This window comes from Staurois parvus, unplaced genomic scaffold, assembly GCF_062004578.1.
Source record: "Staurois parvus isolate SC_StPar_1 unplaced genomic scaffold, SC_StPar_1.0 ptg000596l, whole genome shotgun sequence".
In the NCBI taxonomy this organism is placed as follows: domain Eukaryota; kingdom Metazoa; phylum Chordata; class Amphibia; order Anura; family Ranidae; genus Staurois; species Staurois parvus.
Genome location: NW_028318392.1, coordinates 853,933 through 869,260, shown reverse-complemented (window position 1 = coordinate 869,260; position 15,328 = coordinate 853,933). Strand labels below are relative to the sequence as shown.

The following is a 15,328-nucleotide window of genomic DNA, read 5'->3' as shown; positions in this document are numbered from 1 at the left end:
CCCCTATATACAGGCTGTGCAGGGGACACCAGCAGACCTCTGTGGTCCAGGAGGGGTTAGAGATAAATCCCCTATATATAGGCTGTGCAGGGGGCACCAGCAGTTCTCTGTGGTCCAGGAGGGGTTAGAGATAAATCCCCTATATATAGGCTGTGCAGGGGGCACCAGCAGTTCTCTGTGGTTCAGGAGGGGTTAGAGATAAATCCCCTATATACAGGCTGTGCAGGGGATACCAGCAGTTCTCTGTGGTCCAGGAGGGGTTAGAGATAAATCCCCCTGGAAGGTGATATGGATTGATGGTCATAGACCAGTCCCCAGTATCCCCCACAAGGACATGTGCTTTTTAATGAACTTGCCATCCATTCCTATAATAAAGCTCATTGAATGCTGCGAAGTAAGAGCTGGGAGTCTGTAACAAAATCTAACTGCATGTGCCGCACTTCATCTTGGTGACAGTCTATTAAAACCAGCTTACCTTTTACACAAGTAACTTCATAAAAAGCCTTTTTACAGCGCCATATTATTGTGCAATTCTTCAGTTTCATAGTTTCCTCCCTAAGTCTAGGAATAAATATTTATCAAATATATTTCTGTAAAACAAAGGCAGCCGTATTTTGTGGGGACTTTACAATCTCTGATTACAAGCTAGCCTGGGTGTTCTTTCTCTTCTTCATTTATTGGAGGAATAATCCGGGTGACATTTATATTCTGTAATAAATGAGAGGGGAGCCACATGCAATGCCATCCTTAGCAGCGAAGGATCTGCTCCAGCCTTGGTTTACACTGGGGAGCAGTGGGGTGACATTTCTCATTAATACCCCCCGACATTTTATTATGGCCTCATCTGTAGATGTACACAGCCCACCACTGCATGTTTTTACTTTATAAACAATAATTACACAAGATCTATGCATACATTTCTCTGCACAGCTACAATTATTCCACACACCCCAGAGATACAAAGATACTCATCATTCTGTTTATTTGTTCCCTTTAGAAACGAATTAACACATTTTAGTATTGTCATCACCCTTCTAAAATGGAAATCAATTCGTGCATACAAAGGGGAAAAAATAATGAAGGGAGCTGTTGTCTGCTGCAGCCAATCATCTTCCAACTTAAACTCGAATATTCAAAGATGGAATCTAAGTGTAACAATCTGATTGGTTACTTTAAGCAATAGAGATCATTTCTCGAACAGATTATTAGCTGCTTATTGTATTTTCTACAAATGTATTTTGTACATTACCTAGACACTTACTTGATCAGGCTCAGGGAAATTAAACATTTATGAATTTACACAAAATTTGATTGGGTACTTGGAATTATTTGAAACGCACACAGGTTAAAGTGAACATTTTTTTAGTTAAATAAAAATTACAAAAAATTCTATAAATTACAAAAAATCTATACAAAATTTACTAAACATTCTATATAATATTGTAAAGCGATGCCCAAACTGTTGCAGCTACATAAATCCTGAATAATAATAATAATAATATAATGCAAACACAAAAAAAATGATAAAAGTATAAAAGGTATATATACTTGCTAGGTGTTTTTCAAATGTTAATGCCACCTATTCACCCTTTTTCCCAGAGTATCACCTAACAAGAAAGTGTACCTGCAAGAGCTAACCCTACAGACCTCTTATAAAACAATTCATGTATGTTCTGAGTCCTCTCCTCCAGAATAATTGAGCCCTACTTTGGCTGTCCGGCAGGATTGGTACAGGAATTTTTTAATCAGGGATAATCACCAGATCATATATTTGCTGATTCTCCCTGATTAATCCAAAAAATTGGTATTTTAATCCAAAATTATTTACTAAAGTATTTTTAGTTCTTATTTACAGTAACCCATAGCAACTGATCATAATTCACCTTGTACTATTACCATAACCGATAGCAACCGATCATAATGCACATTGTACTATCACCGTAACCAATAGCAATCAGTCATAATTCACCTTATACTATTACCGTAACCCATAACAACCGATCACAATGCACATTGTACTATCACCGTAACCCATAGCATTCGGTCATAATTTACCTTGTACTATCACCGTAACCCATAACAACCGATCACAATGCACATTGTACTATCACCGTAACCCATAGCATTCGGTCATAATTTACCTTGTACTATCACCGTAACCCATAACAACCGATCACAATGCACATTGTACTATCACCGTAACCCATAACAACCGATCACAATGCACATTGTACTATCACCGTAACCCATAGCAATCGGTCATAATCAGGGGCGGACTGATCATTCAAGCACTCTGGCACTGCCCAAGGGCCCGGGGTCAGTAGGGGGCCCCATGAAATGCCCCTGGTACTTTTTTATAGGCTTTTTTGGGTGTGCTTTGAGTGTGGGCAAGGACACAGGGGCCCCATGATCCCCTATTGCCCGGGGGACCACATGAGTTGTCAGTCCGTCCCTGGTCATAATTCACCTTGTACTATCACCGTAACCCTCAGGAACTGATCATAATGCACATTGTACTATCACCGTAACCCATAGCAATGGGTCATAATTCACCTTGTACTATTACTGTAACCCATAGCAACCGATCACAATGCACATTGTACTATCACCGTAACCCATAGCAATCGGTCATAATTCACCTTGTACTATCACCGTAACCCATAGCAACCGATCATAATGCACATTGTACTATCACTGTAACCCATAGCAATCGGTCATAATTCACCTTGTACTATTACATAGCAACCAATCATTATTCACCTTGTACTATCACTGTAACCCATAGCAACCGATCATAATTCACCTTCTACTATTACATAGCAACCAATCATTATTCACCTTGTACTATCACCATAATCCATAGCAACTGATCATAATTATTTTACTGATCTGAGCAGGTGATTTGTTTCTGTTTTTTTTTAAAGATGCTATGGGTTACATGAAAGCGAACCAGATATCATACTCTCCAGCGCCTCAGGAAATGCACAGCCAAAAGGGAAGCCAAGGGAACCAGGACAGCAACAACCAAAGGAAATGCTTCAGGGGTGCAGCCCTCCTCAGACGGGGAGATCAGCCACTAGATAGAGAATAATCAGGTGGCGCACACACCTAGTGCATTATCCAAGGTTTATTCAAAGGTATGAAAAGTAAAAACATACTCACAGACGAAGCATGTATCTAAAAAGCATTTGCATAATGACGATGGCCACAACGGCAAGCAAGGTGTTCCAACTGTCAGTGCGGTCAAATGGCTGACGCGTTTCGGGGACGAATCCCTTTCCTCAGAACTACTGACTAGCCTGTATGAAGGTCAAGCGGTAAATAACCATGGCTAGATGCCTTCGGAGCAGAGCCCCACCTCCTCTACTTGTTTTTACTGTTATATTTTTATCTCTATTTTTATCATTGTTGACAGTATTATTACTACGATTATTTTTATATTTATTTTTATTTATTTACATTTGTAAATGATGCATTCATGTATATATAATTTTCCTATTCGCTTTCTCTTTCAGTGCATATATGTATTTATGTATATGTGTATGTGCATGTGTATATATATATATATATATATTTATGTATATTTGTTTATAGAAATGACCAAATATTGCACTTTAAGTAACCCCTTCCAACGCCTCGCCCTATAACAAGTAGAGGAGGTGGGGCTCTTCTCCCAAGGCATCTAGCCATGGTTATTTACCGCTTGACCTTCATACAGGCTGGTCAGTAGCTCTGAGGAAAGGGATTCGTCCCCAAAACGCGTCAGCCATTTGACCGCACTGACAGTTGGAACACCTTGCTTGCCATTGTGGCCATCGTCATTATGCAAATGCTTTTTAGATACATGCTTCGTCTGTGAGTATGTTTTTACTTTTCATACCTTTCAATAAACCTTGGATAATGCACTAGGTGTGTGCACCACCTGCAGGGGTGGACTGACCATTTGGAAACTCAGGCACTGCCCGAGGGCCCGGGACAGTAGGGGGCCCCATGAGATACCCCTGGTACCTTTTTCATAGGCTTTTTTGAGTTTCAGCAAGGACACAGGGGCCCCATGATCCCCTATTGCCTGGGGGCCCCATGAGTTGTCAGTCTGCCCCTGGCCACCTGTTTATTCTCTTACATTAACCTTCATGCTAATCAGCATTGACTATTTTCAATCATTATGCTGCTAGCATTAGTAAATAAATATAGAAGTATTTGTACTTGTTTTATACTTTTTTTTTTACATTTCTTCAGTTGCGTCCTGGTTTCCAGGCCTAGGCAAATGATGGCATGCTTCCCAGGAGTTTTCAGGAGGTGTTTTCTCAGCTAAGCACACCTTCTTGTCTTGTCTGCATGCCTGAGCTAAGGGCAGACGGTATCCAGAAAGTAAATGCTACATGACAAAAATCCCATTTCACTGAGAGGACACGACCACCCTGATTTCATAATGTGACTGTCCACTCCGGTTTTGCTGCATAAATGCTTCATGAAACATCCACCCTTACTCGATATGGCCATGGCCAGAAATGCTATAGGGGGGGCTGTTTCTCAATGTGATTTTTCAGCAGAATAAAACATGGAGACATGGATGGATGAGAGAGTTTGCTTTGAATATTAATATATAGCGTTTTTGGTTTATGGTGCTCAGATGCTGTGTAGTTCCACTTGAAATGCTTGCTGTTCATTCTACAGTGTGCTATATATGTATTTTCTAGTTCTGTATGTAATGGGTAATATTAAGGTGAATGGTTGTACTGGTTCTAAGGATTCTAAAGTACAATCTTTAAGTACATGATCTAAAAATGAAGAGCTGTCAACATCTGTATTCTTTTATCCTGATGTTTATGTCCATTGTACCAATGCCATTGCCTACAATAAAGAAACATTTGGGGTTTTTTGGGGGGGTTTTTAATCAAAGAGCTGGATCTGTCAGATATACACTACTAATAAGAATAGTATGTAAAAACATAGTTCTGTAGTCCTGGGCAACCATCAGAAATTATTTGACATTTTTGTAACAAAGAATGCCTGCAGGTTGATAGACAAGGTTAGTGTATGCCTTATATTGGGGCTATGAAGGGGAATCTAAAGGTCAGTATGCATTTGTATGGGGTGTAATATGAATGTAATGATAATCTGTGCTGGAGAGGCGGGGATGGGTTAGAGAAGGGAGGGAGCTGCTACAAATCCTCACATCTCCTGCACACATGGACAGAGCACAGGAAGCATCGCCTAGAGCACTGTGTCCTAGTCCTGTATCCTGATCCAGAGACATTCCATGGGGCTACCTGTCTCCACCCTATGAGGACATCATCTGCAGGACATATCATCCCTAGATCGTTCTGATTTGTAATCCATGCCAAGGATTAGTGATTCTAAAGGGAAGATCTGCTCAGGGGAACCAGATCAGGCTCCAGAAAAGCTCCCATAGCAGGAATGCAGACAAGGGGGAGTGTTGTGTAGCCCCCTTTCCTACCTCCTGGTGTAGACCCCAGGGCTCAGCGCTGTGAAAGCCATGAACGGGTACGGCTCTCCCTACCTGTACATGGGGGGACCGGTGTCCCAGCCTCGTGCCCCTCTACAGAGGACCCCCAAATGTGCCCGCTGCAGGAACCATGGGGTGCTCTCCTGGCTGAAAGGGCACAAGCGCTACTGCCGCTTCAAGGACTGCACCTGCGAGAAATGTATTCTGATCATTGAGCGGCAGAGGGTCATGGCGGCTCAGGTGGCACTCAGGAGGCAGCAAGCCAACGAGAGTCTGGAGAGCCTCATACCAGATACTCTACGGACTGTGCCAGGACTGCCAACCACACTGCCAGCCGACACCAGTCAGGCAACCTCCAGACCAGGCGAGATGACCATCCGATGGGCACAGGAGCCTTCCTCTACTATACAAGTTCCAGTGAAAACAGGTGGGTATAGGGGCACTGCTATTGGCTACATGGGGGCACAGGGTTAATCACCATTCAGCATAATACACCATTTCTAAAGCACACACATTCCTATATTTCTTCATCCATCCATTCACCCATCCATTGGTCCATATATTCATTCATCCACCCATATATTCCTTCATTCTTTCATACATACATTCATTCATTAATTCTTTCTTCGGTCTATTTATGAATTCATCCATCTATATTTTCGTTTGTTCATTCATTAATTCGTTCAGTCATTTATTCATCCATCCATATATTCGTTTATTCATTCATCCATTCATATATTTATATGTTCATTTATTCATCCGTCCATATATTTGTTTATTCATTCATCCATTCATATGTTTGTATGTTAATTTATTCATCCGTCCATATATTTGTTTATTCATTCATCCATTCATATTTTTATATGTTCATTTATTCATCCGTCCATATATTTGTTTATTCATTCATCCATTCATATGTTTGTATGTTCATTTATTCATCCGTCCATATATTTGTTTATTCATTCATCCATTCATATTTTTATATGTTCATTTATTCATCCGTCCATATATTTGTTTATTCATTCATCCATTCATATGTTTATATGTTAATTTATTCATCCATCTATATATTCGTTTATTCATTCATCCATTCATATATTTATATGTTCATTTAATAATCCGTTCATTTATTTTTTTGGTCTTTTTTATATGAAAGGTTGGGCTGGGAACACAAGTATGGTCTGCAGTAATTTGCCCACACAGTATTTCATAATTTATTGTCTGGTGTATTATTATTTCATAATGATAATAATAATTAATATTAGTAATAATTATTAGTTCTTAGTACAAATAATAATAATGATAATAATAATACAATATAATCATAGCAGTACAGGTTTTATTATTTTACTAAGAACAGATCATCCATTCTACAGGCTAGGTCACATCTAAGAAAAGGCAATCACGTGCTAGATGGGTTATCTAATACTAGTATTGGTTAGTTAAAACCAAAAACTGATTAACACAGATTAACATTTTATTAAAATACTAGAGGGGCCACAGAAATTATAACCACGACCGTGGAACTGGTCAGATTCTGTCTGCAAAAGCTGCTACTAATCTAAACCCTATCTGTTGTGTTGTATAAGTAATCCACATTTCTTTCCTGGATATATATTAGATATGAAAACTGATTGACATAAATGTTTCTTTGGCACAGACATAAACTCTTCGTCCTACATTTCATTTGCACAAAAGGCTGACCATACACTATGCAATCTGATTGTCCAATGTCTTTTGGATCTCTTATTAATTTAGTAGTGCAAGGGCCTGCCTGATTTGCTACAAATCGAGTGGAATGTTTAGTTTTGTCCCTATATTACATTGTTTTGGTAAACCCAAAGGGGATTGCACAATCAAATTGTATAATGTATGGCCAGTTTAAGTTATAGTTGTCTGCGATCCTTCATACCCGGGAATGGTCGGTGTTCTGGGGTTACAATACTTAATATTCACAATTATAAGGATGCTCTCGAGTATGACTGATGTGCTTTATCTGATTATGAAGGATTGAACGTCTCCAGACCCCTTTTCAGGAGGAGACAAGAAGTGAAGCGTGTCAAATTGCTCAAAAAGCAAATCAAGTGTAGTCTCGGCTTGTGCCAAAACATGTCATGAGGAGTGGGGGGATCAGGTTACTGGAGCCTCTGTGCTTGCTCTTATGTACTTCCCATACACACCAGCCCCATGATGACAGACACCCTGCCGGCCAGCACACAGTACTCACACTGGGTTCAATTAGCAATTCCCCGTGGAGGGGACACATCAATGATAGAACAGTTATCATGCCAATATTGTAAATCCCCAGTCGTTTTCTGCTGGGTCACTCCGTGTATGGAATATGAAGAACGATATAGTTGTTGTTGTTAGATAGGAACTCTAGCTATGGTATCTACTATTACTAATTATATGCGTGATGAAAGAAAAGAAAGGGTATAAGGATCATTTATAATGTACAGCGCTGAGCAAACTGTTGGCGCTATATAAATCCTGTATAATAATAATATTAGATCCATACTTGTCAATTAAATATTGCACACATGGAAAAAAAAGTATAACATTAAGAAGGAAAGGCTGAAATACAAGAGAATTAAAGCATGAAAAAGAAAGAAAATTAAAAAAATATCCGCTACGAAAAATGGCCTTCTAAAAATGTTTATAAGAAGATTGGAAAAGAAAAGAAAGAAAGAAAGAAAGAAAGAAAGAAAGAAAGAAAGAAAGAAAGAAAGAAAGAAAGAAAGAAAGAAGGAAAAGAAAGAAAGAAAGAAAGAAGGAAGGAAAAGAAAGAAGGGAAGAAAGAAAGAAAGAAGGAAAAGAAAGGAAAGAAAGAAAGAAAGAAAGAAAGAAAGAAAGAAAGAAAGAAAGAAAGAAGGGAAGAAACAGGGAAATTAAAAAAATATCCGCTACGAAAAATGGCCTTCTAAAAATGTTTATAAGAAGATTGGAAAAGAAAAGAAAGAAAGAAAGAAAGAAAGAAAGAAGGAAAAGAAAGAAAGAAAGAAAGAAAGAAGGAAGGAAAAGAAAGAAGGGAAGAAAGAAAGAAAGAAAGAAAGAAAGAAAGAAAGAAGGAAAAGAAAGGAAAGAAAGAAAGAAAGAAAGAAGGGAAGAAACAGGGAAGAAAGAAAGAAGGAAAAGAAAGAAAGAAAGAGAAAGAAGGAAGGAAAAGAAAGAAGGGAAGAAAAAGGGAAGAAAGAAAGAAAGAAAGAAAGAAAGAAAGAAAGAAAGAAAGAAAGAAAGAAAGAAAGAAAGAAAGAAAGAAGAGAAGGAAGAAAGAAGGAAAAAAGAAAGGAGGAAAGTAAGAAAAGAAAGAAAGAAAAGAAATAAGAGAAGGAAGAAAGAAAGAAAGAAAGAAAGAAAAGATAAAAAGAAGGGAAGGAAGAAAGAAAGAAAGAAAGAAAGAAAGAAAGAAAGAATACACGTTTGCATACTAAAAATATTAATATATATTATCTATCTACAAATTATTTTTCTTTCTTTCTTTCTTTCTTTCTTTCTTTCTTTCTTTCTTTCTTTCTTTCTTTCTTTCTTTCTTTCTTTCTTTCTTTCTTTCCGTTTTTATACATTGTTACATAGAATGTATGTCTTGCAGGTGAGCTGTACTAAAATATATCGCCATCCATGACCCATCCATGATCTGTAAGTTGGGAATAGTCCTTTTGGAGCACAAGATTCTGTTGGCATAGATTGCAGTTTCTACATAGAAATATGTCTCCAGACTTATATTCTGATGTCTCACCAATATGAGCACATTGATCCCAGAGAGACCAGCCGTCTCTTCTATAGAAGGATCACTTGATTAGTTAGAGCTCTGGGAGCTTGCTGAGCTAATTTATTTATGTTACTTGGTAGTCCCATAGGGGACAACTGGCATTGGCTTGGTGGTACATGCCCCATGATTAGCTCTTCAGAGGGACACAAATAGTCATTACACAGACCATACACTGCTAGTGGCGGTGTACGACAATCTTTTCAGTAGGGATAATGGCTCTGCTCCATGTCCCAGTCTGGGAAAAGCAATGAGTGTCCCCAGTGTCTTCTTCTATAGGAATGTGACTCAGCTGATGTACAGCTGCCTTCACTCCACATATTTATGGTACTGCTCCTGACCACCACCATCCGCTGATGATCTATGCATTTCATAAAAGATTACAGTCATTTCAGGGAGACAGTGTAATAGCAAGCACTTCAGGAGAAGGTCAGACTCCAATGAAAAGTTACCAGCTTATTTGTAGAACATAGCGGCTGACCACTGATGGGGCATTCCGCCAGGAACCCTATTCAACACTGCCACAGCTTCCCAGAACTCATCCCATATCAGCTCCATCACTGCTTTCAGTCTTCACACCTGTTCTACTTACTACAAAAAAGCGTATACACATTTACCTTTCTTTCTTTCTTTCTTTCTTTCTTTCTCTTTCTTTCTTTCTTTCTTTCTTTCTTTCTTTCTTTCTTTCTTTCTTTCTTTCTTTCTTTCTTTCTTTCTTTCTCTCTCTCTCTCTCCTCCTCCCTCCCCTCTCTCTCTCTCTCTCTCTCTCTCTCTCTCCTTCTTTCTTTCTTTCTTTCTTTCTTTCTTTCTTTCTTTCTTTCTTTCTTTCTTTCTTTCTTTCTTTCTTTCTTTCTTTCTTTCTTTCCGTTTTCTTCCTCCTAATTCATTTTTACACTTTATGAACCTTTTATTACCATGTGTGCAATATTTCATTTACAAATCTGGATCTAACTCTAAATTATAACACTGTATCGTTGCTTTGCTAGCAGAAGTCTGCACATGAGAAAATACAAAAAAACAAAACAGACAATCTACAGTACAATTAGCAGAGCAGATCTGAACTGAATTCCTGCAGTTTAGGAAAAAAGCAGCGAAAAAAAGATGGAAAAAAGAAAGAAAGAAAGAGAGCAACTTCGTTTAACAAATCCAATCTGTTCTTCAATGTATTGCAGGGGCTTGAAACGTAATCATAGCAATAGTAATATCACCAATTACCTATCCTAGTTATATTAAGAAAACACTATACATGTATTATAAAAAATAATAATAATAACGGTAATAACAGCAATAATAATAAAATAATAGTAATAATTCAGTACAATCATCTATGATATATCCTTGTTTTATTAGGAAACACTATAGGTATGCTAATATAATATAGTTATAAAATAGTACTGCAATTATTAATGTCCAGTAAAATAACCTATGACGTATCCATAGTTTTATTTTAAAAAAGTACTGCACACAAAACAAGTTAATAATAATATTAATAATAATATAAATGATAATACTAGTTATTATTGTTGTTGCTATTTAAAATTATTTATTTATTTAAAAAACGCTATATGAATAATAATGGATAGATAGGTAGATAGATAGATAGATAGATAGATAGATAGATAGATAGATAAATAGATAGATAGATAGATAGATAGATAGATAGATAGATAGAGATAGACAGATATTGTCTAAAAAAGCATATATGTCTTATCCATTGTTATATTTAACAGAGCACTTTTCAAACAATATGCGTGTAAAGTAATAATAGTAATGATGATAATAAAAAAAATAACAACAACAATTGTTATTATTAGACTGACCTATACTCATTTCTAGTTTAATTTAAAAATATAATGCATAAAAATATAGATGCAAAATAATACTAATCGCAAATAAATAAATAATAGTAAAATGACCTGCAATATGAACTATTTAAATTTTCATGAACACAACACTATTCACATATTATTATAATAATAACATAATAATATTAATAATAATAATAATAATAATAATAATAATAGTGAATTATAGTCAAATTATCTTCGTCCTATTCTAGTTTAGTCTACTTATTAGAATTGTACAGTCCCGCTTTTCCCACTATTTTGTACTAAAGAACTCCACCTAGAGCAGAGACTGTCAGTGGCCGGTACATGGGATCTGCGCTTTATTACCTGCTCCACACACCGGACCCCACGTCCAGTGACTGCTACAGATGTACTATGCAGTGCTCAGATATGTGGGGTGATCTGTTATGAGCCATTTCTGAGTATTTATAAACAGCGTGCATTCAATGGTGCTGGATCCTCCTTTCCTATACAGTGGGAATAAATGAATCACTTTGGCTGAGGAGACACACTTCAGCAAATGTTTACATTGCTGCTGCCAGATTGTGCAATATAAATATTTACTCATGGGAGACACAATTATTGCTTATAAGACATTACAATTTATGATTAGCATGCTTCATCTTATTATCGCAAAGAGCCACTGTCAGCAGCCTTCCTGATGGCAGCTCTAGAAGATCCATGACATGTATTCTACATTCAGCTTGAGGATCCAAGAATGAAAACAAGTATCATTAGATCAGATTATCTATCTATCTATCTATCTATCTATCTATCTATCTATCTATCTATCTCTCTATCCATCTATCTCTAATAATATCTATTTAATTCTATCTATCTATCTATCTATCTATCTATCTATCTATCTATCTTTAATATTATCTATTTAATTCTATCTATCTATCTATCTATCTATCTATCTATCTATCTATCTATCTATCTTTAATATTATCTATTTAATTCTATCTATCTATCTATCTATCTATCTATCTATCTATCTTTAATATTATCTATTTAATTCTATCTATCTATCTATCTATCTATCTATCTATCTATCTATCTATCTATCTCTCTATCCATCTATCTCTAATAATATCTATTTAATTCTATCTATCTATCTATCTATCTATCTATCTATCTATCTATCTATCTATCTATCTATCATCTATCTTTAATATTATCTATTTAATTCTATCTATCTATCTATCTATCTATCTATCTATCTATCTATCTATCTATCTATCTTTAATATTATCTATTTCTATCTATCTATCTATCTATCTATCTATCTATCTATCTATCTATCTATATTTTTGGCACTTCTGTGATCCATGTATATTTCTAAACATCTATGATTATTCTTATACATTGAAAATCTAGCACAGTATTGCTTTGGTGTGTGCTTTGTATGTATACAGTGCATATAAATAAATAATTATATTATTATTATAATACAAGATTTATATAGCGCCAACAGTTTGCTCAGCGCTTTACAATACAACGGGATACAATACAGCAACAATGCAGTTCAATACAAGAGGGATAGGAGGGCCCTGCTCCTTGGAGCTTACAATCTAGGATATTTTTTTTTATTTGTCTTTGAGTATGTACGCTTGGATTGATTGCACTATTATTTTAGGAATGTAAAGTTATTATTTGCTGTCCACCTTGACAAATATTGCTTTGTACATATTGACAAGGTAGAATGTTGTACTGGAACCTGACCAAGAAGCTAGAAGAACCCAACTATATATAATAATATACTGGTAGCTACCTCAATTATTCCCTTGCATCAGCAATGTACTATATATATATGTAATCTTATAAATAGTAATGCTGAAATATTTGCAGCACTACCAATGAGTCTCCCTCTACAACTGATAAAATATAATCTACCCAAAGTGCCAAACAAATACAGTATTTAGTCTACCAGTTACATATTGAAGTGAAATATCTTAAAAAAGGTAGAAATAGTAACGTAATGTTGAACTGAGCTAGTCTAATGTAAACAAATTCACATTTAATTGGCTTCAGTTAAATGTATTTCACACTTCAGATATCCTGCTTGAGTGGAGGAACCTTAATATTTTTCATGCTCTCTATAGTTTACTAATGTTGTCTGTTTTTTGGTCTGGCAGATGTGTCTGAAGAGAGGCTAGGTGACAGCAGTGGTACAGAAAATGGTGAAAGCTACAGTGACAAGGACACAGATCAGAGGTCCCCTCCTGATGTGAAGCCCTGCTGTACCCCAGAGAGTCCAGAGGTGGTGTCAGTGGATGAAACAGGTTATCCAGTGCGGAAAAATTGCAGCAGTGCAGAAAGTACCTCTGAGAGCCCAAAGTACCAGGCTGAACACAACCATCTTCTGATTGAGGGCTCATCTGGTACTGTGTCTTTGCCTTTCAACCTGAAATCCAACAGACCTCCTCTTGAGGTCCTGAAAAAGATATTTCCAAGCCAGAAGCCCACTGTGCTAGAACTGATATTGAAGGGGTGTGGAGGTGACCTTGTTGGGGCTGTGGAAGTTCTTCTGTCAAGCCGATCCTCTGTGACTGGTGAGAGAACTACAACAGAACCTGACAGCATTGTGTTACCACCTAATGGCCATTTATTTGAACACACCCTTAGCTCCTACCCCCTATCATCCTCCAAGTGGTCAGTAGGGTCAGCTTTCAGAGTACCTGACACGCTACGATTTTCTGCAGATTCCAGCAATGTGGTAACAAATCCCTTAGCTGTGCCCCTACAGCATCCTTTCCCGCAACCTCCAAGGTACCCTCTCCTCCTGAGAAACACTTTGGCAAGAAACCAGTCTAGTCCTTTCCTGCCCAATGATGTTACCTTGTGGAACACTATGACCCTACAGCAGCAGTACCAGCTTAGATCACAGTATGTCAGTCCCTTTTCTGGCAACCCTACCACAGTCTTTAGGAGTTCACCTGTCCTTCCTCCTAGAGCTCCTGAGGACCCAAGGATCTCTGTTCCAGAGGACAACTGCCCCATTGTAGTGAAACAACCCATTTACACAGAGGAGGACTATGAGGAGAGATCAGACTCAGCAGACTCCAGAATCCTCAACACTTCTTCCTAACCAACAAGGTGACAGGCAAATTGTATATATGACTGTGGACGCTATCTCTCATTCAAGAGAACTGCCTTATTTATGCCATAATCATTGCACTTAACTAAGCAATAAAATGTCAACACCCATGAATGCATTTGCAGTTAGGGACTATGCACATTATCCACATCATCAACCCAAGTGTTGGTATATCCCAGTGATGACCCTAAAGACAAAGAAAAAACTTCACTCCATGGAATTTTTCCATGACCTATTTAATATGATTGGTAAATTGTTGCTTTTCCATGTATTATGTAACATGACAAATGGTGTTAAGTGTATGTCACAGACAAAGGAAGAAAAGAAAATATGTGACCTTTACAGATATCACCCTATCTATTTGTTCTGAAAGAACTGAGCATATGTAATATTACAAACAGTATGTGAACTGCATGAATTGCATTGTTAAATGAGCCCAAGAGTAAACATTGTCAGGTTAATGTAGCATGCTAAGGACTCTAGATGAAATAAAAATGATGATGAGCATGTCATTTATACTTGTAGTTTGTCAAATTAAATTAGCGTACACCTATGAACAACCTCCAGGCAGCGAGGCATTCAATTACTCGAAAACATTCCACAAGGAAAACGGAGCAGGTGTGTACATACTTGCTGCTCCAGCTGTTTTTTTTTTTATTTTATTTGTTTACTTTGTGCTTAATTTATTCCTTTCTGTATTAAGCTGGTACTTTTATATTTTTTCTTTTCCCTATACAACATCACCATATGCTGTTACATTGTCAGGACAAATTACTTTTTAGCTGTCCAAAAACTTAAGAGGAATAAAGATTTGGGGCCAATTATTAAAGTGTAAATTCAAAATGGGCTTACCTTTTTTGTCATATCATCATTCCTGAGTCTCTTCCAGTACCACCAAGATTAACGCTGTGATGTGCTATATTTTAATGTCATACTGCTCTAGTCACAAATGAGATTGACCTTAAGTATAAGCTTCAATCCTTGAGTCATATGAATATTTTAGTAAAAACAATGCTGGTATATGCTGTTTAAGAAAGAATAAAATCTACTTTACATTAACAACAACCTTTAAAGCAGATAGTAGTAAGCTATAGGTGGCCATATATGGTTTGAATTTTGGATGGTTCCTAGTGAAATGGATGAAA

General features: G+C 37.0%; 1 protein-coding gene across 1 annotated transcript; it reads left to right on the top strand.

Annotated features, from left to right (window-relative positions):
* The first annotated feature begins 5,202 nt into the window (after positions 1 to 5,202).
* Positions 5,203 to 15,039, top strand: DMRT3 (doublesex and mab-3 related transcription factor 3). Its single transcript, XM_089692580.1, has 2 exons — positions 5,203 to 5,897; positions 13,222 to 15,039. The coding sequence occupies exons 1-2, from the start codon at positions 5,501 to 5,503 to the stop codon at positions 14,172 to 14,174; spliced, it is 1,350 nt and encodes a 449-aa protein (XP_089548706.1). The 5' UTR covers positions 5,203 to 5,500; the 3' UTR covers positions 14,175 to 15,039.
* The last annotated feature ends 289 nt before the right edge of the window (positions 15,040 to 15,328 follow it).

What these genes read in the sequence shown, in the direction of transcription:
- DMRT3 (XM_089692580.1), top strand. Translation starts at nt 5,501, where the DNA reads ATGAACGGGTACGGCTCTCCCTACCTGTACATGGGGGGACCGGTGTCC. An exon ending in ACAAGTTCCAGTGAAAACAG is followed by an intron (nt 5,898 to 13,221) that starts GTGGGTATAGGG and finishes TTGGTCTGGCAG; the next exon opens with ATGTGTCTGAAGAGAGGCTA.